Here is a 25585-nt window from a genome sequence, read left to right on the forward strand (position 1 = left end):
TCGATCACCATCAAACATGTTAAAGCTCGTCCAAATTTATGTGAGCAAAATATGATCAGTTGTGTGTCACTCGGGAAGAAACTAAGAGGGATTCTCTGTGGCTGCTTTTGCCCAAGGTGTTCTGAGCAGAGCGCTTTGTCTATACACAGAAGTTACAACTGGGACCCTGTGTTTTTCGCCTGTTTATCGCCGTTTAGCGACTAGCAGAAGCTTGATATAAGGATGTTTGAATGCCAAAGACTGGATGGAATTTTTAGAGGAACTAATTGTATTGAATCGGTTATTCATGGTGAAAAGCTTAATAGAGCCGGACGCTGAAGATTTTATTCAGTCAGTTTGACCTTAATGTCGTTTGGTGGTTTTGTTTTGTCATAAATAGTTGCAAGCAGTTCAGTTCAGTTTTTTTTTTTTTTTGCATGGCTGAGCTTCAACTGAATGTGGGCCATCACAAAACGTGCTGACTGAAGGGGATCAGTGTTGGGCTTTAATTAAGGTCACAACAGGGGTCCCTGGTCCCAGTCTCACTTCCTGGGTTTGATCCTCATTAGACACTTGAACTGTATTTAAAGTCAGTGGCTCAGCTTGGGTTGCACCCGTCCAGGGCCACAGTCTGACTGTTTGTTGCTGCAAACTCCCTGTGCCGAGGTTTAGTTCCAGGGCCGTGAGTTCCCTTTGCAAATCAATATTAAAGCAGTTTTTCATCACTGAAAATGAAATGATTGTTCAGTGGGTGAGCGATATTTAAAGCTTTGTGACTGAAGTTGCACTGAGATTTTTTTTTCAAATTCCAGGAAAGTTACATGTTTAGGGTTTTTTTTTCTGCTGAAGCGTCAATCGATTTCTCGGCCTCCTGTCACACACAAACACATTTCACTCAACGATTAGCAAGCAGCCAACCGGAAGGCGCATGTGCGCGCTGTGCAAATAACACTAATGTGTCACTTTCCCGCGACCGTCTGCTGAGGGGAAGCTCCCTGTCAGCTGCCCCTCCACGGCGTACTTAGCGTGATGACAAAACATCAGCTGACCCCTCGGATGCATGCGACACCTAAAACAAACAGAGGTCGTGGTCGCTGCTTCAGAAAAAATAAAAAAAACTCATCAGAGGTCCGAGGACATGTTCAAATTCATTGCCAAAAAGGGGGATTTTGGGGATTTGGATGGCCCATTTGGATGAGATGAAAGATTAACGCTGCTAAATTTGGAGTAATTATTGGTGGAGGCAGGTGCAGGATTAGTTTCCTGTTCTGTGTTGCCTCTGATTAATGCCGCCCATCATTGTGACTCATTCTAAAGGCGTGCACCTCTCAACGGATGGAAAAGGACCCTGGTGCAGACAGTAATTGCATACACTGTGTATGTCTCTGCTTTTTGTTTTGTTGCTGTTGTTGTTGTTGTTAATTTGCAATGATGTCTTCAATGAATTTCACTTAGAAGACACCTGGCTTTGTTTCCTGCATTGCTTCTTCACTAATTGCCTGTTAAGTCCATCTCCATTAGAGTCCTAGCAGATTATCTTGGCTCCTGCCCAGACCAGCGGCCACTTACATAACATGGTCTCCACTCTTCTTGAAAACGACACCTACAAACCAAGTTTTTTTCATTGTGTTATTCAAAACACAAACCCAACCAAGGGCTAGCGGTGTTGTTTTTTTCTCTTTTCTTCTTTTTTTTCCACACCCCGACCGTGTCTCTGCTGGCCAATTGAGCAAAGTGCTGCCTGCCCAGCTGAGGTGCCCCGCAATTAACTGGCAGGTGTTTTTCCTCCTTTCCACACACAATCGAAGCATTAGCGGCCTAATCAGTGGCCTCTCGCCAGGCACAGCGGCATTACAGATGGCCCGGAGTCATCTTTTGTATGTCCCTTGCCACCCAGGCCTGACACAGATTGAGAGGTGTGTGTGTGTGTGTCTGGGAGGGGCAGACTGGACCCACGTCTCTTGGGCAGGATCGTATTTCTCCAATGTTTAATGAGGTAGTGAGCCCCGCCCCCTTCCTCAATCCCCCGGACGCTCAATACCTTCCACCGCTGCTGCGTCGCTGACACGGACATCGTGACTGGCCAGCGGCAGCCGGCAGAGGGGCCCCAGGCGAGACCTCATGTTGGCTTTCCAGACGTTGATGAGTTGATCTCGTCTGCCAGATCTGCACCACCCATAAAATGTTGAGACCTTTTGAAACGTGGCACTTTTAATCATTTATCTCTCATCGCCTGAGCCGTCCCGATGGGATTGCGGCTCAGGCTGTCACTTCTCTAAAGTTCGCGTACAGTCGTTCCATCCCTGTGAGCAAGCCGCAGCTTTTCAAAGTGCCTGCTGGAGTCGCATCTCCGCTAAGGTTACCGACGATTGATTGCAGTGAGTTCTTGTGGCCAAGTGAAGTAGGTGCTGAATGAGACCAGGGAGGACTGGCTTGATTAGCTGTCGCGCCTTCTCACCTTCTGCGCAACGTTTGTGTGCCAGTTTGTCTGAGTGGTTGAACAGATTATTGGATGTTTCCTGTTCGTTTTTGCGTGGAAGCACTCCGGTGCGGAAAACAGCTGTGTATGAATAAGCAAAAAGAAACCCGCTGTTTGCCACTCTGCTCCATCCGTGTCGGTACACAACTGGAGTTTGGCATCACGGCATATCAATCAGCAGCTGCGATGATTTGTTGTTGATTGAGACAGTTTAACAGCCGTAGTCTATTTAGAGTTCCTTCACCTCCCTGACGAAAACACCTAAAACAATAACTCTGTGCAGTGACAACATTAATTCCACCTCAATTAGTTAGCAAATGAATCACAAGTTGCCTGAACACAAAAAAGACACAACTATTATATTCATGTCACATGTTATCGGTGAGGGGTATCGGTTTTACACAAAGGATGAATGGATGTATAGTGACCTATGACCTTGGCGGGTTTACTGCTCTGCCCATGTGAAAGGTGGACTTTAGAGCCAATGACTGCCTTTCCACTAATATCAACCGGGAAAAAAAGTCAGTGTTGTCACCTGTACAATGCATTCATCCAGTCACTGGTAACAAACCCATGCCTCGTGTGCTCGGTGTTATATAAGATACGGGTTGTGAGGAGGCGGACACAAGGCTGCAGCGCCGAACCTGCACGTAGGTAGACCGGAGTGGGCCCTCGCTGAAACGACACTTTGACTCAGGTGGGCAGCGCGAGTCCTCTCCAGCGTGTGTGTTGGCGTGATGGTGAGCGCGGCCAACCTTCACTAAGCCCAATCGGAATTTGTGTTTTTGCGCGTGTGTGTATGTTCGAGTTTGTGAGTGTGTTCCACCCACATCTTCAACACAGGAATGAATTGCTAATGTATCACATCAGATGATGTGGACGGTAATGACCGGTGGTTTTTGCAGCCGTAGTCTGTCCCGCTGCACGTGTCCAACACACACGTGGTGTCTTTGCCTTATCGGCAACAAGATTAGATCTTATTACAGGTGTAATGAGGGGCATAGCGTCCACCCCCCTCTTGAGCCAACACGACTCCGTGCAGCACACATGGCCCCAACTGGGAGGCGACTGCACAGGCTGCAGGAGTGTCTGGGCAGATGGTTTGCATGGTTTGGCATATGCGCAGTTAATTGGATTCTGGGTTTTTCCTGCAGAATACTGAGGTGGTCAGTGTTATCTATTTATCCCTTGGTGGTGTTAAGCTTCCACATACTTGGAAAAAAAAATGGATCTAAATTTGACTACATTATTGCTTTTTTTTTTTTTTTGCTCAAGCCCCATCAGATCAATATAGGGTCAATTGCAATATAATGAGCCTCCGGTATTGTGCGTCCTCTCTGGTTGCACAATCCATTTATTCGCATGAACTCTGGTCACCGAGCCTACTGCCAATAATTAATAGAGAATTGTGATGAATTCCTCCTTGGTTTGAACTCCACCACCACCTGTTCGGTCCTGAACTGGTTAAACATTTGCTCCTGCGCCATTTATTGCCTCTGTGAGTTTAAGAAAGAAATATTTTATTGGTTTTTCTTTGTCCGTGACCGGGTTGAAACCACTGTAAACTCCTTTTCACTGCCAGAACAATAGGTTTCAAGCGCTTTGTGTGTTCGCAGCTTGCAGAAAAACACGTGATGCTTATGGGAAGAAAAAAAAAAACGCACAAAGGCAACAGAGGACGACTCATATCAGCTGTGCAGGATATTGTTCCTGTATGGATTCTCGTGTTTCTTCAGGCTCTTGTGTATTTTAATTAATCTTGTCAGACATACAGTCGTGTTCTGCTTTCTTTTCGTGCACAGCGCTAATTTAGATAATACTGGGGAAAATAAATTGAATCCTTTGGAGCGCTGAAGCTGCTCTACGTCTCCTTTCAGAAGAGGAACTTGGAGGTGGTTGTGTCAATATTGTTGAGGCCTCCCAAGGACTCTGAACGTCATAATACAGCAAAAAGAAGTCATAGACGCTTACCTAATACTTGAAACTGTCATTTGAGGTGAGGCCCACCTCAGGTTGAAGTCCTCTTGATAGCTTCAGCTACTTTCCAGGTTTTCAGATAATGAACATTATTGGGAAACGCTCTGTTCTGACCAGAGCCGACCAGATTGGTCCAGAGACATTCCACGAGCGCCAGTGTGGAGACGACCAGCAGTGGGACTCACAGGTGTTCACTCATTCACACTAAATTAGGCCAGCGCTGTGTCCAAGCAGGCTTTCGCAACAGGAGGTCCACGTCGTTAAAACGGCATAAACACTGCATTGTTTCCTTCAGATGTCTCATTCCTGGGAGACGTGACACCCCTCCCCAGACTCCTCACCCTCCACCGTGAATGTGGAAGTGTCCTCCTGAATTCCAAGGTCTTTATTCGATCAAAGTCAACATATCAACACCAAAGCCTGACTGATGCAGGAGTTCTGATGTTGTATTGCTTCAAAAGACTGAATCACTTCTGTATCTTTTGTCTTCCCTCTATTTATCTGTCATCTGTCTTTGTTTTAGCAGAACACAGCTATTGTCTGTTTCCTTTTTAAAAAAAAAAAGAACTCTTGACAACTTAATTTCCGTGCAGCAGCAGCAACAACCTCAACCTCTGTGGCCTTTCCTCGTTTCCTGCTGTGTTGCCCACCGCTGCGGTGCCGATGTGGAACCGGCGCTACATGGTCGGTTAGAGCCACAATGGCCCTGTGTGCTGTCGAAATTGGGCTCGGTGGGTCACATGGTTGGCCTGAGGCTTTTGCATCTTGGAAGACACGGCAACGATCTTGTAGGGAATTAAGGCGTAGCAGTTTATTTCAATGGTGTGTGTGTGTGTGTGTGTGTGTGTGTGTGTGTGTGTGTGTGTGTGTGTGTGTGTGTGTGTGTGTGTGTGTGTGTGTGTGTGTGTGTGTGTGTGTGTGTGTGTGTGTGTGTGTGATGACACTTTGATTTGTACCCAGTAAAATGTCTTCAGTCTGAAAATATGTCAGAATCAATGTGAAGAAAAAGCCGCACGACACAGCAGCGTCTTTGATGTCATCGTTGGATTTTATTAAGTCTTGTTGAAGTTTTGACCAGCATGAGGAGGAAGAGAAGGGATGTGTGTTGGGATTGTCTGAGATGGGCAAGCAGAGGAAAATGGACACAGGAAATGCTCGAGTCTTGCAGATTCGCTGCCCTTGCGGCTATAAAAAGCCTGACTTCTTTCCATCGTGTGTGTGTGTGTGTGTGTGTGTGTGTGTGTGTGTGTGTGTGTGTGTGTGTGTGTGTGTGTGTGTGTGTGTGTGTGTGTGTGTGTGTGTGTGTGTGTGTGTGTGTGTGTGTGTGTGCGCCTCTCATAACGTGTTTTTCTATGCACAGCCATGCAAACTAAAGTCACATGGCCTCTGTTGTGTATCATTTGTCACATCTCCTGTTTAACTGCCCATAATTATAGATTATTTGATTATTAGGTGCAGCCAGTGTGCTGCCTGCTGCTTCTGAAGAGTTTTCCTCTGACCGTTTTGCCTTGGGTGGACATTTTGCCAACGTACTCAACATGCTTATTTCCTGCTTTTGAGAGGATCAGACGACCAGCTCGGGCTGGTATTTTTCTCCCCCCCATCGCCGAACCTTTAATTGCTGTGCTGAAAAGTAAATTAAAGCCCTGGACCCCCTGGAAGTTTGTCGGGTTGAATGAGGGTTGGAGGGGGGGAAAAAAGAAAAATCATTTAGCCGCGATCTCAGACAACCCTCGACTAAGTGTTGAATAAATTAGAGGCGTGCGTCGGCAGCCCTGCTTTTTAATTCGGCCGCTGAAGACGTGCACTTTGCTGCTTTGAAAAACTATTTTTTTCCTTTGTGTTTTTTGGAAGACTTTTATCTTGATCTCTGCGGAGAGACATCCGGATATTCTCCTACTTTTGCGTTGTTTGTCGTACCAGCGCAGAGATGAGCCACATCCCTCCGAACCATCGTCTCCTCCTCGTCTCCTGTTCCCCTGCCCACACACACACACACACACACACACACACACACACACACACACACACACACACACACGCGCAGGCATCAGCAGCTTCGCCCACAAGGTCTCTAGAGTGTGTGTGTGTGTGTGTGTGTGTGTGTGTGTGTGTGTGTGTGTGTGTGTGTGTGTGTGTGTGTGTGTGTGTGTGTGTGTGTGTGTGTGTGTGTGTGTGTGTGTGTGTGTCCCGCAAAACACCCACCTACTCTCCCACCTGGTGCGAAGGCATCAGGAAGGAGTTGCTTCCGCGGCCGGCTGCTGTGCTGCTGCTGGATTTCCTGTGGGCCTTCCGAGGCCCCGCTGAGATCACAGGCTACTGTAATGCCCGCCTTGACCCACCCCCACCCCCCAATCCCCCCCAATCTGCCCCACCCCCTCCCCCCCCACACCCCCCCAGAATAGACACACAAACACGGGATGGATCCACGGCTGGATTAACATCAAAATGCCGAACGGGATTTATCTCCAGCCGCGCTGGAACGTGAACAAAGTGAGATGTAAATGCGCTGCAGCTTTGGCCAAAGATTAATATTGTTTGCAAAAAAAATAAAAAGTCCCGTCAGCTGAGCACATAAACAGCGGCTCGGCTGGCACAGCTCTTCCCGTTTTTTCCTTTTCCTTTTCCCCCAACCGTGGCTGATCTGCCCTCGGAGCGCTCTCTCCCCACCCCCCCGACCCACCCCCCGACGCCTTTTGAAGATTCAGGTCACACACACACACACCCCGGCTCACCAGAGGTGGCTCATGAAAAAAAAAAAAAGAAGGACTGACTTGACTATTTTCTGCCGTTCACCTCACGCCAGTTGCGGCTTCCGCGACTCGCCGCTGCCACGTGCGCCTCCAAATTACAGCCTGCATGTGTGCGGGCCGACGCGAGAGAGCGCGGGGAGGTGCCAGGCTGCACTTAACGCTCCAAGGCCTCTGAGGGGATTCGGGTGCCTCCTCCGCCTTTTGATTGCGACCTTTGCGTGCCTCATCATCATTTTTGGCTTCCACATTTTATTTTTTTTTCTTTGTGCAAAGTCTTGACAGCCAGCCACTAATTTTTCCGAAACCTCGGAAACGGCCGCGAAATTATAGCGTAGCAACGTCCTAGCAGCTGCCGCGTGTGTGTGTGTGTGTGTGTCATGTTCTTTGTTTTTTGTTTGTTTTCCTTGATGTTTTTCTGTGGGAATATGAGTACAGTTTGGCTTCTTCTGAAGGGTGTTGTTGTGCTTTCAGATTAGAACCTCTCCTGCTCTTTCATTTCCTGCTGACGTCTATTCATATTCTGATGATGCAATGACCATCCATATTCATTGAACCAGTGGTGTGTGTGTGTGTGTGTGTGTGTGTGTGTGTGTGTGTGTGTGTGTGTGTGTGTGTGTGTGTGTGTGTGTGTGTGTGTGTGTGTGTGTGTGTGTGTGTGTGTGTGTGTCAGAAGCCCTCACTCTACCACCCCTCCCCCGACTCTGGCCTCCTCTGGGCAGGCGAGATAATTGTGTGATGGTTTGGTCATTGTCAGGATCAGGTCAGGCAACAGGAGTGTTTTCACAAAGCAGACATCTGCTGCGCTGCCCTTTTCAAAAACTGACGTAATGTCCTGCCTCCTCTATATGAGAGGGTGGGCAGCAGCGGCGGCCGGGGGCGGGGCTGCCATGCCGGAATGGGTGGATGGCTGTGGATTTTTTTGGAGCTGGAGCTGCAGGCTTTGGTTGGCAGAACAAAATCATGTGTTGGGTTTTCAATTTTAATGGACGTAAATGCCACATTCATTTACTCCTCTCAAGTCACATCGATTCAGACATTTGTTAAAGTAGGAAACGCTGCACAAGTTAAAGTTCATGTTTTGCATTTCCTACTTAGTCAAGTTGATATTTTGTTGTTGTTGCTTGGATGTGAAATGCATTACAACAAATTTTAGTTTAGTTTGCTAAATGGATTCTATGCTACAATCACCCTAAAAGTCCTAACAGTACAGACAAGATTTGGTATGAAAATGCGTCAATTTTTCAATTATCGTTTAAGAGTTTTTTCTCATGGAAAAAAATTAGTATTTTAAAAATGCATAACCGGAAACCAGTTTGACTCCAGATTTTTGACAAACTCCAGTTGTGCGTCTGAGGCAAAGCAAAAGGCCAAACCAAAACTCCTGCCTCCATTTATCTTTTGATCACCTTTACTGTTCAACAACCTTGAAGCTTTTAAGCCCCAAATTTTTTTTTGCTTCTCCTCCCTTTTTTTTCTCACTCTTTTCTGGTAATGGCCCACTCACTCTGGTTCTGGACGGAGACAGCTGGTTGCAGGGCCACATGGGCCCTGTCCCAAAATGATGTTTGATGGTGCAGAACTTTAGGCTCAATTAGCCTCCTGCAAGTTTTAGCTTTGCATTGCGGCCTGGAATGCATTTCATCTGGCCGTCCATCTCCGCTTCCCTCTCAGTAGCAGCACTCTGCTCCCTGACGAGCCGAAGGGTCAGTGCCAGTTCATTCCCTGATTATATGCTGCTCGCTGCCTCGCCTCAGTTTATTCTTTGCTCTGCCCCAAACGAAGATTTCTAGACATTTCTTGTTTTTTTCCCCCAACTTGTTGCTGTACTTTGTTGAAGTCTCACTCTGCACCCATCACTATACTTTAAAATTCGCTGACCCGACATCTTCCTCAGCAATCAGTCTGAAGCCTCACCGCTGTCTTGGCTAAACGCTGATTGTATGTCTCATCTCGCTCCACACTAGCGAGCACAGTGAGCGAGCTGCCCTCTATCCCTGTATTTATGCGCAGAGCATTAAAAGACCCTATTAATTCTTTGACTTCAACCTTGGAGAGTTTTTTTGAGCGGCCAGCCTTTGGGCAAAGACCAAATTGGGCACTTGGGGGAACCTATTTTGATGCATTCCTCCGAAATTACCTCCAGCCAGATTAACCCTGCACTCGGTGTGAAACTTAGGACTTGAAGAAGTTGATCTTGGCTTGATTCACAGCAGAGCGCCAGGTTAAGCCCTGGATTGCCGTGAAGAGAGCAGCAATTGCTTGTATTAAGACGGATTCCTGCTATTGAGCCGGTAGAAATTCATTGTTTGCCTCAAAGGCACTCGAGTGCACACATTTGGTGGGTGTGTACATCAGAAAGAGTTGAGTTTCACCAGGAAGTCATCAAAACGACATCAAACTGTGCACACAACGTTTCTCTGGCGTTCTGTCCCACAATCCTTTGCACATGTCCCCCCCCCCCACTGTTGAAAATGTTCAACAGTTCGTTTGTGTTCAAATAAGCATTTCACATGTTTTTATGATTTTGCTCCATTGTGCCAAGTTCTGCTTTGTTTAGCCTGGTTTACCTTCTGCGGTGGTCGGTGAGTCCCGGCCATAATTACAAAAGACAGCGACTAAACCTTGCAGGCCTCATCCTGGAGGTCCTGGATGATTAAAGTCCTCCTCTTCCTCCTCCCCCACCTCCTCCTCAAAAAAAAAAGAGAAAAAAAAAAACCCACGTTACCTCATCCCCCACAAAAGTGCCTCACCTAATTTTTCAACAGCCAGCGTGTTCCAGGGTACAATCACAGCTTTTCCCAGACAGGCTGTTGGAAAGAATTCCAGACTAATGAATGCCAACGTGCACGGGGGTGGAGGCGGGGATTCCGACAGTTAATTTTACTCACATGTTGATGGAGGGCAAAAAAAAAGTAGTCATGTGTTTTTTTTTTTCTTCTAAATGAAAGGTGTTGCTGCTGTATTGGTTTTTATTGAGCCTTCATAGTAGCAGTTTCACTAAGATTGTCGAACACGTTGCCCTGCAATATTAAAAGAGTTGCCTGGTGAGACCCCCCAGCCCCTGATGCATCCACTCCCCTTTTCTTTTCTTTTTTTTCTTTTTTTTCCCCTGCAAACTGTCATCAGGGACTGTCTGCATGAGAAGAACAGATCTTGTATTGTTCTGGAGTCCAGCGTGGGTGAAACTACAATAGTCAGTCCCACTTTAACCATTGTGTTGCTGTCCTGGAATGTGTGACAATAGGCTTCACTTAATAATAAGTCTCCTATTCCTGGCTCCACCCGCTCACCCCTACCGAGAGCTATTTTACACTCTTGGTGATTAATTGTCTCATAATAGAAGTGAAATAAAAGAAGAGGCATGGAACTCGGCTTCATTCTCCCACTGAAACTGTAAATAAAAAAAGATAAAAAATCCCAGGCGCTTCCACTCTGACGGTCACAACTTAAAGCCGGCGGCTGAAGGTTCTTTTAAGAATGTAATGGTTTTTTTTTTCCTATGGGTTTGAGTGCAGGAGCTCGAGATGTGTTTATGTAGTAGTTCTGTCTCCAGGGAAAAGAGGGAAAAGAGCAAACCAGTGTTCCCTCCGTCCAACACCAAACCCCGGCCGTGAGCTGGTGAGCGTAGCTAAAAAAAGGACGAGTGTTGTTGTAGCTGTCCAGCAGAGAGGCGACCTAATTCCTCATAAAACCCACATGCTATTGATTATATGTAACGCAACATGGACAAGACCCTTCTGTGTTGTCTTTAAGGCTCCCTGGAAAGTTGACACCAGTAAAAAAAAAAAAAAAAAAAAAAGGTGAAGGTGATTTTAATTTGTGCAATTCTCCATTTTTTTCCCCCCTGCAGCTACGCCCTGGCGGACGAGGCCTACCGCTCGCTGAGGGACCAGGACAAGGACCAGTGCATCCTCATCACCGGGGAGAGCGGCGCTGGGAAAACTGGTGAGCGGCTCGACCTGCTGGAGGTTTTTCCACTCCCGTCACGTCACTTCTCCCTGCGCATTCCAGGGAAAATTAAGACTCGCCGCCATTGGCCGGTTCTCACTCAGCGGCGCCGCGTCTTCTGCACGGACACTTAATTACGCGAAGAGTCGGGCTCGCTGTTGTTGAGCAGACTGCACTGAATGAGTAAGCATGAGCCACCTGAGTCAGCAACATTTTTAACTGTCGTCCGAGCAAGCAGTCGTGTTTCACTCTCTGCACTCTGCAGAGGGAAAAAGACCATCGACGAGTTGCAAGATGTAGTGTTCATCATATCATTTACAAATACAACCAGACTTGGGTTCCAGCTAGGAAAAATGTCCTGTTTATCTGAGCTGCTGCTCAGAAGTGCAGCAGCCACACATGTATACGTTTAAAAGGATGTTGGATTTTGTGAAACGCTGTGATTTTTGCTTTTGAAGGTTGAGTGTTCGGCTGAAACTGAAGTGACCTGAAGTAAACAGATTCACTACAGTTCAACTCATCAGGTTAACTTGCAGCCATGAGCCCGACGAGCTTCGGCAGGTTCCCAAAGCGTCGGTATGTGCGCTCGGCAGTCACGTGACCTCCTGGCGGGATGCCACGCGACGTGACGCCTCGCCTCGTCCGGGTCGCCTCGTCTGCAGCGGCTGTTGCTCTTGCCTCAGTCAAAACATGTTTCCAGGGGCTGCTGTGCGATAAGGGTTGTTTTGTATAAAGTCTCAGAGAAGATTTTGATCTGATGCACCTTTTTTCTTTTCAAGCAGCAGGCATTTATTTAAAAAAAAAAAAAAAAAAAAAAAAAAAAAAAAAAGCATGTCGCTACATGAAATGCGACAGTCTGCTGCAGCGCCTCCTTGTCAAGAGACATGAAAGCTGGTGTCAGACTATTCGCCAGGCTTGGAGACCCTGAACGCAGCGTGCCGAGGCTCCAGGCTGCCCTGCCTGCTGCATCCAGGGACTTTTTTTGTGTTTTTATCTAAAGCTCCACCACTTCACAGAAAAAAAAAAACCCCAGGAGGAATCAGCATCACAGGCAGATTCCTCCTGTTGACTTCGACTGACTTTGCCAATGAATTATTTTGCAGATCAGACAGCAAGACATGGATTGGTGACATAAATCCAGACATCGAAGTAAATGTTAAATGTGGCCTTTAGAGACGCTCTCCCCTCTTTTGTCCCTTTTTAGTTTTTTTTTTTTTTTTTAATATTGGTGTTGCACAAACATCCCCCCTTTTTTTTTTGTTGTTTTTGGTTCCACTTCTTTTCCTCTCTTTTATGACTCTGAAATTTTCCTTTCTTTTACTGCCGTTGACGGATTTTTAAGTTTTGGTACATTGATCCCACACTGAAGCTCCGGTTTCACAACATAACTTTCTCTCCCCCGCCCCGACACACACACACACACACACACACACACACTGCCACCCCCCTTCCCGTAAGCACTTTGCCAGCCGACAGCCGGAGCCACAAAAGTCACACAAGCGTTTAAATGAAGGCGGCGGACAACACGGTAAAAGATTTGTCAGTTTTCCAGAATGACTGCTGAGCGTGTGAACTTTGGAGGCTGAAATAATAACAAAAAAAAAAACAGCTCCTGGGGCAGCGCCATGAAAAGTTGCCGTCCAGTCAGTCAGACGGATTATGTTTTTGACGATGATGCTCCCGCTTTTTATTTGGAGCCGCTCAACCTCTCATGGATATTAAAAAAAAAAAAATCCACTCCAAGAAGCTGCTCAGCCAAGACCAAGAGATGATTTTTTTTTTCCCCCTCCCCCTCCCTCTCCACTCTTCATCTCACCAGAACCTCTAAAGCTCCCCAGCAGAGCCGGGCCCATCACAGTGTGCACCACCCCGCCGACACGGGTCATTGACATTCATGTCTGTGGCTGCGGCTTATTTATGCGCCGCGGTTCTGTTGCCTTTTTACAGGCGGGCAGACATTATCGTCAGGTGCCAGCATTGTTGCACGGGGAGACACAACACAGTGCCTCTATCTACAGGAGGCGACTGAGGGGAGTGGATTTTGCAATTCCCCTCAGAGATAAAGAAAAAAACAAAAAACAAAAAAAAACCCACGACAAAGCATCCACAGAGGATGGACTCTTTTTCTTCTTTTTTTTTCCTTCTCGTGCACACGTCCCGCTTCGCCGAGGTGCGTGAGCGTGTCTGGAGGTGGGTTTTTAGCGTGTCGCGGCGGCTTCATCAGCAGCCGACTACTAACGACTGACTGTCGTCAGCCTTCTTTTCTCATCCTCTGCTTTGGCACATCGCACACATCATCAGTTCTGGGTCACGGTCCTCTCTCTCTCTCTCTCTCTCTCTCTCTCTCTCTATCTGGCTGATGAGAACGATGATCCTGATGCCAGCAGTCATCCAACCAGGCACGTCACCCGTCTCGGCCAGCGCACAGCGCCCCTCGCGTCCCACGTCCTAATCCAGGAAGTGATTTTGGGATCTGGGCTCTGTGCGCTCGGCAGTCTGCCGAATCGGCTTTTGTGGTTGGACAAAAAAAAAAGAGAGAGAAAAAGAAATGATTCGTCTGAGAGTGGAGTTTGGCCCTGTGGGATTCGTTGTGAGAGTGATGCTAACCTGATGCAATAGCTGTCGACCATCTCGCCAAACAAAGTGGGTCTCTATTAGGGTCCATGATGTAAGGTGGGATGGGGGTGGGGGGGTGGGGGGGGTTGGTATGAAAAGTAGTGGCATGTCTCACTCGCCCTTCCTCTCAAATGCCTCAGCCTAGTGTGTGTGTGTGTGTGTGTGTGTGTGTGTGTGTGTGTGTGTGTGTGTGTGTGTGTGTGTGTGTGTGTGTGTGTGTGTGTGTGTGTGTGTGTGTGTGTGTGTGTGTGTGTCCTTTCAGAGGCCAGTAAGCTTGTGATGTCATACGTGGCTGCGGTGTGTGGGAAGGGCCAGGAGGTCAACAAGGTCAAGGAACAGCTGCTGCAGTCCAATCCCGTGCTGGAGGGTGAGTAAGCGAGCGAGCGAGGAGGCCGCGTCCAAATTCGGTAGACTGAATTTTTATTATTTCTTTTTTTAAATAAAATGCCCTTATTTTGTTATTATTATTTTGTTATCTTTTGCACACGGAGTCGTGTTGGTGAACTTCTGACTTTGTTTATGATCTTTTGCCGGCTCGGGAACAGCAGGATTTTAATTGGCTCTGCTGGACAGGAAGTGCCCAGTGAGGATAAAGCTTGTTTGCCCCCAGTGCAGCAGCAGCAGCAGCAGCAGCAGCAACATCTGCAGAGGGTTTTAACAGGAGCCAATCCCAGTGCTGCTGCTGCTGCTGCTGCTGCTGCTGCTCTTTAAGAGGCAGAGTCAGGAGAAGGGATGGAGGCACATCAGCATCTTTAATTGTTTCTCCGTCACCCTCTGTTTCTTTCCATTTCTTGCTTCGATTCCTCCCCCTTTGTCTCCACTCCACCCCAAACAGCAGCTTCTAATCTGCCGCTATAGGCTCCCATGCCCACTTATATCATTAGCACTGCGACAAGAGACAAATGAAGACGTTTCCTTCATCTGCAGAAGTGCTTTGAAGCAAAAAAAAAAAAAAAAATAGAAAATAGAGGCTGCGCATTCAAACATTGTGTTCCTGAGCCCTGTCACATATCGAAGCTCTCTTTTTTTTTTTTGACTTGACTTGACGTGACTGCAGTGCGACGACAAGGTTGAGTCTCCCACTCCCTGAAGTCTCAGAGCTCCGGCGCTCGCCTAATCCGCAGCGAATTATGGAGCGTTATCGGGCCAAATAGCTCCAACATCCTGCCGCTTACACGTCGACTGGCAGCTGGCTGGAGCCAGGCGCCGTGTCAGGGGTCACCACAAACATTTTGTCAACAGGCTTCGGTTAATTTCAAATGGCCGGCGATGTCACAGGGTGATTTATCGGTCACAGCGGTTTGTTTTTGTCTCGCCTCCTAACGACGCTTCCCCCTCTTTTTTTTTTTTCAGCCTTCGGAAACGCCAAAACAGTGCGGAATGACAACTCGTCCCGCTTTGTAAGTACATCGTTCAGAAGCAATGAACTCGTGTTGTTTAATTAGATGGTCGCATCTCTAATGAAGCCTCATTTGGCGAAAAATGATGCAAATCTCGGAAGTGTGTGTTTTTTTTCCTTCCTCAGACTCCATTTAAACCTGCCACTTTCATCCTCTTTCTTGTTCTTTCGATAATGAAATGAAGCCCCTGAGTGTTTTCCTCTTAAATACCCACTTTTCTGGCGCTCTCCATAAATCCCCACATTTATTTCAGACTCTGTGAATCTGCCATTAAGCCCCGCTCGCTGAATGAGTCGACTCTTGGAGTTTGATTTATAATGTTGTCGACGGCTCGTTCTATTCTCAGCACAGCGCTCGTGCCGGGCCGCACGTTGCGCTTCACAACTGTGTGTCGCTTTCAGGTCTTTGGAGAGACACACAATAAAGTCATAGACTCATGTTTAAAACGACTATGAATAAAACGGGACATAATATTTTTTTACTTTAAACACCGTGTGTCTTTTTCTTTTCATGGTTCCAGCCTCTAGGAGGCTTTTATGCAGCAGTCAGGCAGAGTTGTGGGTTGGAAATTGGATGCGACCACAAAGCCTGTAAAGGTCACAAATTGTGTAAAAGTCACCGAGCCAGTGAGAATGTTGCTGCCCTTTTGCTGAACTCCCTTCCATTCGTTGACTCCACTTTGAAAAAATAAAAGTATGCCTTAAAACACACAGTTAGGAAAATCAGCCCTTTGTGATGTCACAGAGGTCCTTGATTTCCCAGGTCACTCCCCCGCCCCCTCCCCGAGCTGTCCTCACTCCCATGCCGGCTGCATTAATTTGCCCCCCTTCCAAACACACTCAAAGTCCAACAAAGCGTCAGCCACTGGAAGCTGAAACTCTGTTTTTACAAGACGGCTGCAAACAACAGGCTAAATATCCTGTTTCCTGGTGCAGACTGTTGTTACTTTCCTGCTGGGGCACTTCCGTGAGATCCTCAGTGTTGGCCAAGCGCCACTGCAGCCAGCCTGCTTTCATCACAGGGGTTGGGTCGGGTACAAACATGGCCTTAATACAAATGACAGGGCACGACCTCTGACCCCTAACTGCTGTTAATCAGCTGCACTGTGCTGCCATAAGCGAGCGCAGGCCAGTCACGCTGACCTAGTCAGACAGAGGCCAAACACTCGCAGGGTCCCAGAGATCTGTTTTGTTTCGCTTTGCTTTTTTCAATGTTTCATTCGTTGAAACTCGGAAATTCTTGACCGTCGTGTGTCGGCTGTGCAGCCGTCATCAGTTTGAGAATGCGTCAGGTCACATAAAGATGGAACCGATGTGACCTCGGCCCTGGAGAAAATGCATCCCCAAGGATTACAATTTGCTTCAGTTTCCAAGAAAAAAAGAAAAATTGCGCCCGCTGCCAAAACTGCAGTTAATTTTTCAAACGGAGCTGCAGACAACAAGCGCTCTGATTATTTCAAAATCTCTGCTCGGTGTGTTTCCGTGGCTGCTGCTGCTGCTGCTGCTGCTGCTGCTGCTGCTGCTGCTGCTGCTGCTGCTGCTCATTCTAGCAGCGTTGGCAGCGGCGGGAGCCCCGACCGACTTCCACATTATTTCCCCCTTTTCAAATCCTCACCGCCAATATTCTTTATGCATTCATGAAGCGGCGGCCGGCGCGTCCCAGCGGCCGGACCCTCACTTGTAGCGGCCGCATTATGGAGGATTATACGCCGCTGATCTGCTTGTATTTAGCCGACCTTGGCGCCGAGGCCAGTTTGTCAGAATCGTCACCGTCGCCTGGTTTTTGCCGAGTGCGGCTGGATTGCTGGTGTTGGCGGCGGCCCGGTCTGAGGACGTGTCCGCTGTTAATGTATCGGAATCTGGAGGGGGGGCAGAGAGAGAAAGAAAGAAAAGCTTCCTATATTTTTATGTCCAAGTCTCAGAGAGAAATGGGTTCTTTGAGTCACTGGCTGGAGGAATTTGGCGGCGCTTGATGAGGAAGCCCCCCTCCCCCCCCTCCTCCCCTTTCATAGTGACCATGCGATCTCCAAGTAGTGCGCGACTTGGTGTGTTGTAATGTGTTTGAAACTTGGTGCTGTCCTCTCTGCAAAGGGAGTTTTTACATGTTGTCAGCCACTCCTGTGTGTGCACCAAGTCACAGTGTTCATTTTACAACACTCACAACACGTTTTGTTTTGCACTCTGGTCCGCAGGGCAAGTACATGGACATCGAGTTTGACTTCAAAGGAGATCCTCTGGGCGGAGTCATCAGCAACTGTAAGTTAGAATAATGTTGTTAATAATCTCTGTCGTGACGTTACAAGTTGCTGACACGCTTCTTCTCTGTTGGTTGTGATCTACATATTTAGAAGAGGAGAGATCTTTGATTTCCTCCAAGCTGTGAACTGTGAGCGTCTGTGCTCAGGCCTGCTGACGTCGGAGCCTTCAGATGTTGTTTGGTGGTTTCTGCTCTGTGGGTTGAAACTGTGTTTGGTGACCGGGCTTTTCCAAAAAGTCTTCCTCTGCTCATTCAGATTAATCACACTTTAAGCACTCCTGTGCTGCTGCTTTTTTTCTTTTCTTTTTTTTTTTTGGTTGTTCCCAGATTTTATGTGAAGGCAAAATCCCCCAGAATTCCTTCCAATTACAAGTTTTCAATCCGTTTGCACTTTGAATCGTTTCCTTTTTCTGGCCTGAAGTTCAAAGAGAACCCAGGAGCTGTTTGAAGTCGTTTGATTGGGTGCGACATCAATGTCTTGCTGTTGCGCAGTAATGATCGTTCCTCTTGCCGATTTCTCTTTCCTTTTTTTTTTTGGTTCTTGAGGTTACATGTTGGTCTCTCGGCTGCGGTGAGTTCAAAACTTCAGGAATCGAGGATCTTCTGTTTGTTTAGTAGTGCCAAGTTTTTTGTTGTTGTGTTTTCTAAGTCGGCGAGGTGCAATCGAACGCTTAATTGAAACCATTCCCGGACCGACTGAGGAAAAAAAAGTGCTGACTCCGACAGTCCGGCCTTGTATTTTTCTCCCTCTCTTTTTTTTTCTTTATCTGGCCTCTGTTCACATTGTTTTGTCTGCGCTGCCTTCCCCGCCAGAGGTCACAGATACAAAGAGAGTGGCTGATGGCCAAAGTCACAAATGAACCTCTGTGTGTGTGTGTGTGTTTGTGTTGTGTGTGTGTGTGTGTGTGTGTGTGTGTGTGTGTGTGTGTGTGTGTGTGTGTGTGTGTGTGTGTGTGTGTGTGTGTGTGTGTGTGTGTGTGTGTGTGTGTGTGTGTGTGTGGGTCCGAGTTGGTCTGGAACAAGGGACCGTCTGTCGGGACGAGCTGCGGACATGTGAGCGCTTCTTCAGACGGACGCTGGCAGGTTGTGCCAGACGGTGACTCGGCGATGATCTGGCGCTGCCACCTCCTCCTCCTCCCACTCCTGCTCCTCCTCCTACGCTCCCCCCCCCCCCCCAATTCTCCTCCTCTTTCTCCTTCTACCGTCTCAGCTCCACATTCAGACTAAACACACGTCCTCTCTCCCTGGGCTTAAGTGCTTCCTATGACTGGGCACAAATGACTGTGATTCTGACTGGGTGGACACGGCGAAGCGGTTGGAAAAGCAGCTCGGCTGAGCTACGAGAGGCCTGGAGTGAAAAAGCAAACGGGTCGTTCTTCAAACTTTAACTCGCTTGGTCTGTGGCGAAAAGGTGGAACGGTGTGAAATAAAAGCCTCCCAGCATGCTTTGCAACTTAAAATGGGACGTTGTTGCATTTGCCAGTAACAGCCTTGGATGTATTATAAGAATTGAATACCAGACTTCCAATATAGTGGCGTGGAATTATTTCCAGTGGCCAATCTAGGTACTGCAGTCAATAAACCCACGCCTTAAAAGCGTTGTTCAATTTAGACCGCAATACAAAAATAAACACCTGTATAACCGATGACGGTACGCCTCCAACCAAACCCATAGTTCTTAAGAAATCCGTCAACTGTAGATTCTTAGCTCATGGACTCTTAATCTGTCTAAACAATTCTCAAGGCCAGAAAATGCCCAGGAAAATGTTTCTTCCCATGATGGGCAGCGACACTACTGCGCATGCTACACGGGCCACATATCGTGGAAGTAAATTCTTGATGCCCGAGATATTTTCAGCGCATGCACCAGGTGTTTCCAGGTCGCCCCCTTCTTTGGGCTTCAGGCTGAGAGCGGCTGCAGCAAAAGAAACCGAAGCAATGATACTCAGGACGTTGAATATGTCGAGAGTTTAAGATCTGAACTCGGATTTATTACTCGCTGAATCTCAATCCTGGACCTTGTTGCAGCCGCTGACAGAAGCGCTGCTGTAGTTTGCTGACCCTGAACGGCCTCAGGCTGCTGTATCGCTGTCTAGGAAGCGGCGAGCGCTGCATAAAGGGGCACTTGTGTCCCTCTCAGCGCCCACCTACCGACCGACCGGCGAGTGAGTGAGTCAGAGCTCGTCTGGTTTGAAGATGTGACCTGGGCGGGGCGTCTCTTTTTGGTAAGGCGTGCGCGGAGACCTCTTTAGGCTTCCAAAGATGTTTTCTCAGCCGGCTAATTGGATGCTATTATCCGGCTAAAGCGGCCGGAGAGGAAGATCTCAGGGCCGCCCGCCTCAGACGGTGAACCCCGCAGCCGGCCTTTAATTAAATCAGGCTCAGTCTAATGCGGCGAGCAGATGACGACTCCCCTTCTAATCAGGTGCTGTTTCACTTGGGCCGCAGCCCAGCCGGGAAGTCAAGAAAAAACAAAAAAAAGGGCTGACGTTCTGATATACAAGCGTGGCTTCTTCCCTTTGTAGTGTAAACACACAAACTGTCACACACAGACCCAGACCAACACCAGCACAGGGCAGCTTGACTGTGCACTGGAGTTTAAATCCAGCTGTGGTGCCTAACTAGGCCAGCAGGTCGGCCCCGGGGCCGCAGTGAATCACTCTTTCCTGCAGCGGCGGCTATTGTTGGGTGTCGACGTTTCTTTTCCTTTTCTGCAAAGAGAAATACAAAAAAAAAAAAAAAAATGTGTCATGGTTTCCTTTCGCTCCTTCAGATCTGCTGGAGAAGTCGCGCGTGGTGAAGCAGCCGAGGGGAGAGAGGAACTTCCACATCTTCTATCAGCTTCTGTCGGGAGCCTCCGACGATACGCTCAGTAAGTCGTTATTAAAGCAGAGGCGAGACGGAGCGTCGGACTGTTTGTTTGTACTTCTGTGCAGGATCTGCAGAAAAAGAGGGAAGGTTCCAAGTTTGTCTTCACGATCGGCCCAAAAACGAGTTCTGGGGAATGAATTAAATTCATTTTGCCTGAGCATCTCTTCCTACAGGAAGTGATAAATCCAACTTGATCGTATCATTAATATTATTATTATTATTTTAATCATCCTGTACTTGAAGCCCCATGCCCCTCCCCGTGTCAACATCTTAAGTATTTTCCAGCGGGGCTGCAGCTGCAGGAACACATGGCCGATGCATCAATGAGCCATTCTTCCTGCCGCTGCCCAAAACAGCGGCGGCGGGGAACAAAAGGCTCCCCGTCAAACCTGTTTGCTTTTGCTGCGGACAGAGGCCATTGTTTTATGTCCTGAGCACGGCAGAACAATTTAATGGCCAGGGACACCGGAGCCCACAGACACACACACACACACATCAGATGGGACTCGATTCAGCTGTAGCTAATGCTAACTCTAATGAAATGTGACGCATGCACCCACTTAATCTCCCAGAGTAATGTTGAGGCTTGAAAGCGACCTGGTGTCGTTTTCTTTTTTTTGATAGGGGTGCAGGGGAGGGAGTTGCAGGCGGCAAATGAATATTTCACAACGTCTGGGTGTCGCTCATGACGACGTTCATGCGACAAACCGCTCTAGATTGCTCATGAAAAGGGGGCCGGCGTTTCAAGCTTTCTTCACATATTTTTCTGTTGTTTTGTTGGGTTATCTTTTTGTAACGCAGCGCCCGCCAGCTGCCAGAGCGCTGTTGTAGATCCCGCACGCCATGTAAATGGACCGAAACTAGTGTTGTAGTACTGGAGATTGGTCTCGGTCTCCAGACCACTTTTGAAGGGTCTCAGTCTCGTCTCGGCAACACTGTAATGCAACGATAATAGCGGGAAAAGAATCCAGCTGCTGGCGTTTTACGCTCTGTTGGTGACGGCCAGAGTGACTCCCTGCCCCCTTATTATTTTTGCTTTTGTGAAGCAAAGTTGTTGTGAAAATGGTTCAAAATAGTTGGGAAAAGCAGCAAAATGTTAAAGAAAAGGATAAAAAGATACCTTGCTAAAAAAGAGATGCTGCTGTTCCATTTAGAAGCAAACTTGAATTTCAAAAAGGTACTGGTCATTTCTTTTCTTCTGTTTTGTTGTTATTTTGCTCTGATATATAAAGTCTTGGTCTCGGTTGGTCTTGACTCCACTCCAACACTATAGCCAACACAATGCAAGTTTACCCGCTCACGGCTTGATTTGTGTGTGTGTGTGTGTGTGTGTGTGTGTGTGTGTGTGTGTGTGTGTGTGTGTGTGTGTGTGTGTGTGTGTGTGTGTGTGTGTGTGTGTGTGTGTGTGTGTGTGTGTGTGTGCAGAGAAGCTGAAACTGCACCGTGACTTCAGCAAGTACAACTACCTGAGCCTGGACTCGGCCGCCGTCAACGGGCTGGACGACGCCGCCAACTTCCGGACGGTCAGAGTGAGTAGTTCATGTTTTCAGGACAGACGGGAGAGTCGGAGCTGATGTTTGAGGGATCAAATGTGGACATTGGCCTCGGAAAATGTTATTGTTCGATTAAAAAAAAGATACTTACCCACTTGCACTGCCCTCCTTCAGTCCTGAAACTGAGGCCAGAGGCAGATTTCTTTGCTGTCTTTCGCTCAATAACTAAACCAAGCGAGGGCACGCGTCCGTGTCTAGATTGTAAAACAGAAACCAGCAGTTGCGAAACAAGTTGAATTTTGAACTGGACCTGGAGCCCAGAGTCAACTTGCACCTCGATTGCGAGAGGCTTGGCGAGTCAATAAAGCTTCCGACACGAGGGCTGATAAGTTCACCCAGAGAAACCAGCCCCTGGTGTGTTCGACCAGCTTCTCCCGGCCTGATGTTATGTCTACAACACGGCCGTGGCTGCCGCGGCCCATTGTTGCGCTCCGGCCCCAGCACGCTCCGCTCGCCTACTGTAATGGGCCTTTGTGTGCACTTATGTCACGTCCTACTGCACTTGTTTCCTCGCTGTTTTTCACATCCTGCCTCTCATCGCCACTCGGTTTCCACTCGGGTTTCCCCTCGCAGCTGCATATTAGCTCCGGAAAAACACAAGTGGACCCCAGAACAATGATTCCTCGGACGGGGGCCATTGTCTGGTGCTGTGGCGGCCGCAGCAGCTGAGGGTGAAATCTGATCCCAGGTCACACTAAAGGGTCCTTATCCTTCAAAAAGGGACTTTTTCTGCTCTTCACCGTGTCTTTTAGCATTGCTGGCACGTCAACTACCATGCTAAGCATTAAAGATGACAATTTGAGCATTTCAAGCATTTCATTGGCTTGATTGCTGGAAATACAACACAAAAAGTTGTTTATTAAATCTAAAAATGTCATAATCAGGACAATCAAACAGAAACTTAGAGGCTGAATGACTTGATTTTCAGAAAACGTATTAAAAATGACCTCCTGTTATTCGTCTTTTGTTTTCAGGGAACTGATTTAAGTCGTGAATACTTTTTGATTTGCACCTCGTGGACACACATCCGCTATATCTCGGTGTCTCACTACATTCTACTTTGAATGCATATTGCCAAAGCCTTTTCCTTTCGGCCCTGTCCAGAATGCCATGCAGATCGTGGGCTTCATGGAGGATGAGATGCAGTCGGTGCTGGAGCTGGTGGCGGCCGTGCTGAAGCTGGGCAACATTGAGTTCAAGCCGGAGTCGCGCTGCAACGGCACCGACGAGAGTCGCATCAAGGACAAAAACGGTCGGTGCTGGAGAGACGTCGAGTTTCCCAAAATCGTTTTCCTGTTGGTTTGATTACTTTAACCTCATGCAGTCGACAGTCTGACCGGTTACTGCCAGATTAATGTGAGATGAGCGCAGTCGTATTCGTCCTTTCCATGTTTGTTTTGCTCTGTTTTTATTTCCTAATTCTTGTGCAAAGTTTTGCATATAAACTCCACCGTCGCATTCAGCTGACGCAAAACTCTGCCGCTGTGTGATTTGCATAAATCCTCAGCCGTACCGCGCAGGCAAATTGCACATTTGCATGTTTTCCCCCCTTTTGATTGCCAGTTTCTGGAAACCACCTCGCAGCGTGAAAATATTTTTCTTTCCCGCAGTTTTATCCAGCCGCTTCGCCGCCTTGTTGTGCTGTGTTTCTTTGCTAAATCTGCTCCCACTACTGCAGATCTGAAAGAGATGTGCGAGCTGCTGGGCATCGAGCAGTCGGTGCTGGAGAGGGCCTTCAGCTACCGCACGGTGGAGGCCAAGCTGGAGAAGGTGTCCACCACCCTCAACGTGGCCCAGGTTGGACACACACACACACACACACACACACCGAGCGCGCACGCACACACACTGCCTTCAAAGATCAAGCGCCACTTCTTCCACCTCACTTGCTCCGCTGGATGTCGACCCTCATACATCTCACCCACCCGCTCGCTCCGTGAAGACCTCTCCATTATAGATAAGCGCCGCTCCTCCCGGACATCCACATGTGGGTCATGTTGTTGGAGCTTATCGAGTTTGCTGCCAGCAGGTGATGCTGCAAACATGCGCCATGCACATCCGAATGCAGCAAACCTGTTTAATTGACTTGCAGGCCTACTATGCCCGAGATGCCCTTGCCAAAAACCTCTACAGTCGTCTGTTCAGCTGGCTAGTGACCAGGATCAACGAGAGCATTAAAGTAAGTACGCTGCCCCCCCCTCCCGATCCAACTCTCAGTTAATCCACAATTTCAGTTTCTTTTCTGTTTTTGTTATTTTCCACCATGGTGAGAACGTTGTGTTCTCTACATTTTGATGCTATCGTCTCCCCCGCAGGCACAAACTAAAACTCGCCACAAGGTCATGGGCGTGCTCGACATCTACGGGTTTGAGATATTCGAGGTAAGGAGGAAATGGAAAAAGCTGGGCAGCAGGCAGATCCCTCCCTCTTCCCGTTCATGCCACCCTCCCCCCCCCCAACCTTCAAATTCTTATCTGCAGCAAGGACAAATTCTGGCCCAGCAAAAGGCCTTTTTCTTTATAACATGCGAAAGCATTTGGCCCGCGGGCTGTTTGCGTGCGTGCGTGCGTTTGCACCTGTGGGAAGCTTATCATCCCATATTAAGGGCTAATAAAACCGCTTTCAGATCAGATTAGTTGAGCTTTATTTGCTCCCCTGGGGTGAACATATTTTTGGCGCCGACATGATGTCACTGTTTTTAAAAAAAAAAGGAAAAAAAAGCCTCTCACGTAGAAGAAGATATAACCGCAGCATTGTGAAGTCTCCGCCAGAGTCATTGCATAATACATGGGCATGATTTGACTCACATGAGGCCCCCAGACACGACTGCATGTATGTGCGTGCATGTAACTGCCCAGTTGGGAATGAATATGTTGCCACCCCATGTTGCCTGGTGCCCGCCACCATCGCTGGTACGTTCATGTCGTTTCACCTGCCCACCTCGCTTGTGCATTCACCCCACTCACTCACAAAGTCCTTCCCTCTTCCCCTTACTGTGTGTGTCACGTCTGGGTCAACCAGGACGGAGTAAGTAACATCTGCGCCGGCTTGTTGTTTTTGTTTTGCTGTGCCAGCGTGCATGCTGTAATCTCAGCTCCCCTCCAGTTAATTTAACTCATTTAAAAAACAATGCAGGGTGTTTTTGTTTTTTTTGTTGGTTTGTTTTTTCCTGGTGTGCAGCTTGAAAAGAGGAAACGATGCTAAAGAAGCCTTTGCATCAGCCGTGTGCCAACATAAGCTGCCACTTATTTGTGGGCACGCAGAGCTAAAGCTAATGGATTAGCGTACAACAGCCATGGAATGAAACCACCACCTCTAATAATGTTTGTGTCTGTTATCTTCGAATTTGAGTGTGTGTTTTTTTTTCCCTTTGAAAGTCACACTGCGAGCTGCTTCTGTTTTTTGTGGAAGCTGGATGGATGGATTATTTATTTCAAGGCTGTTGTATTGGCTTGCGTTAGCTTTATATAGCTGTAGCTTCAAAAAAAGAAGACCGAGTGCTTCTTGTTGTTCTACTGGGTGAAATGTTGAACTTACTCCTTAACCAGTTTAATACTTGACTAAACATGTTTGGACCGTCTTGTGGTTTATCTAACAAAACTAATTGCGTCCATAAACTTGTACACCAGCTCCACCTATCCAGAAGGTCTGACTAATATCTCACTGTGTGTTTAACATTGTTTAATTCAGTTTCATTCAGTTCATTTTCCTACGATATTTTCCAAATAAAAAACATAAAAATGCAGCACTTTA

At 47.7% G+C, this 25585-nt stretch overlaps 1 protein-coding gene across 4 annotated transcripts in view; it reads left to right on the top strand.

Moving 5' to 3' along the window:
* The window catches only part of myo1b (myosin IB), a 55363-nt gene that overhangs the window by 12463 nt on the left and 17315 nt on the right, over nucleotides 1-25585 (top strand). For all 4 annotated transcript variants that reach the window (XM_076039701.1, XM_076039702.1, XM_076039703.1 and 1 more), the window contains exons 4-13: nucleotides 11039-11133; nucleotides 14015-14119; nucleotides 15106-15152; nucleotides 17344-17407; nucleotides 20182-20280; nucleotides 21705-21808; nucleotides 22937-23084; nucleotides 23511-23629; nucleotides 23925-24011; nucleotides 24148-24213. In XM_076039701.1, the coding sequence (XP_075895816.1) occupies nucleotides 11039-11133; nucleotides 14015-14119; nucleotides 15106-15152; nucleotides 17344-17407; nucleotides 20182-20280; nucleotides 21705-21808; nucleotides 22937-23084; nucleotides 23511-23629; nucleotides 23925-24011; nucleotides 24148-24213 (934 nt within the window). The remainder of the gene's footprint in view (nucleotides 1-11038; nucleotides 11134-14014; nucleotides 14120-15105; nucleotides 15153-17343; nucleotides 17408-20181; nucleotides 20281-21704; nucleotides 21809-22936; nucleotides 23085-23510; nucleotides 23630-23924; nucleotides 24012-24147; nucleotides 24214-25585) is intronic.

This window comes from Nelusetta ayraudi, unplaced genomic scaffold (assembly GCF_046127955.1).
Source record: "Nelusetta ayraudi isolate G7.1 ecotype Tasmania unplaced genomic scaffold, CSIRO-AGI_Nayr_v1 ptg000060l, whole genome shotgun sequence".
NCBI classification, from domain to species: domain Eukaryota; kingdom Metazoa; phylum Chordata; class Actinopteri; order Tetraodontiformes; family Monacanthidae; genus Nelusetta; species Nelusetta ayraudi.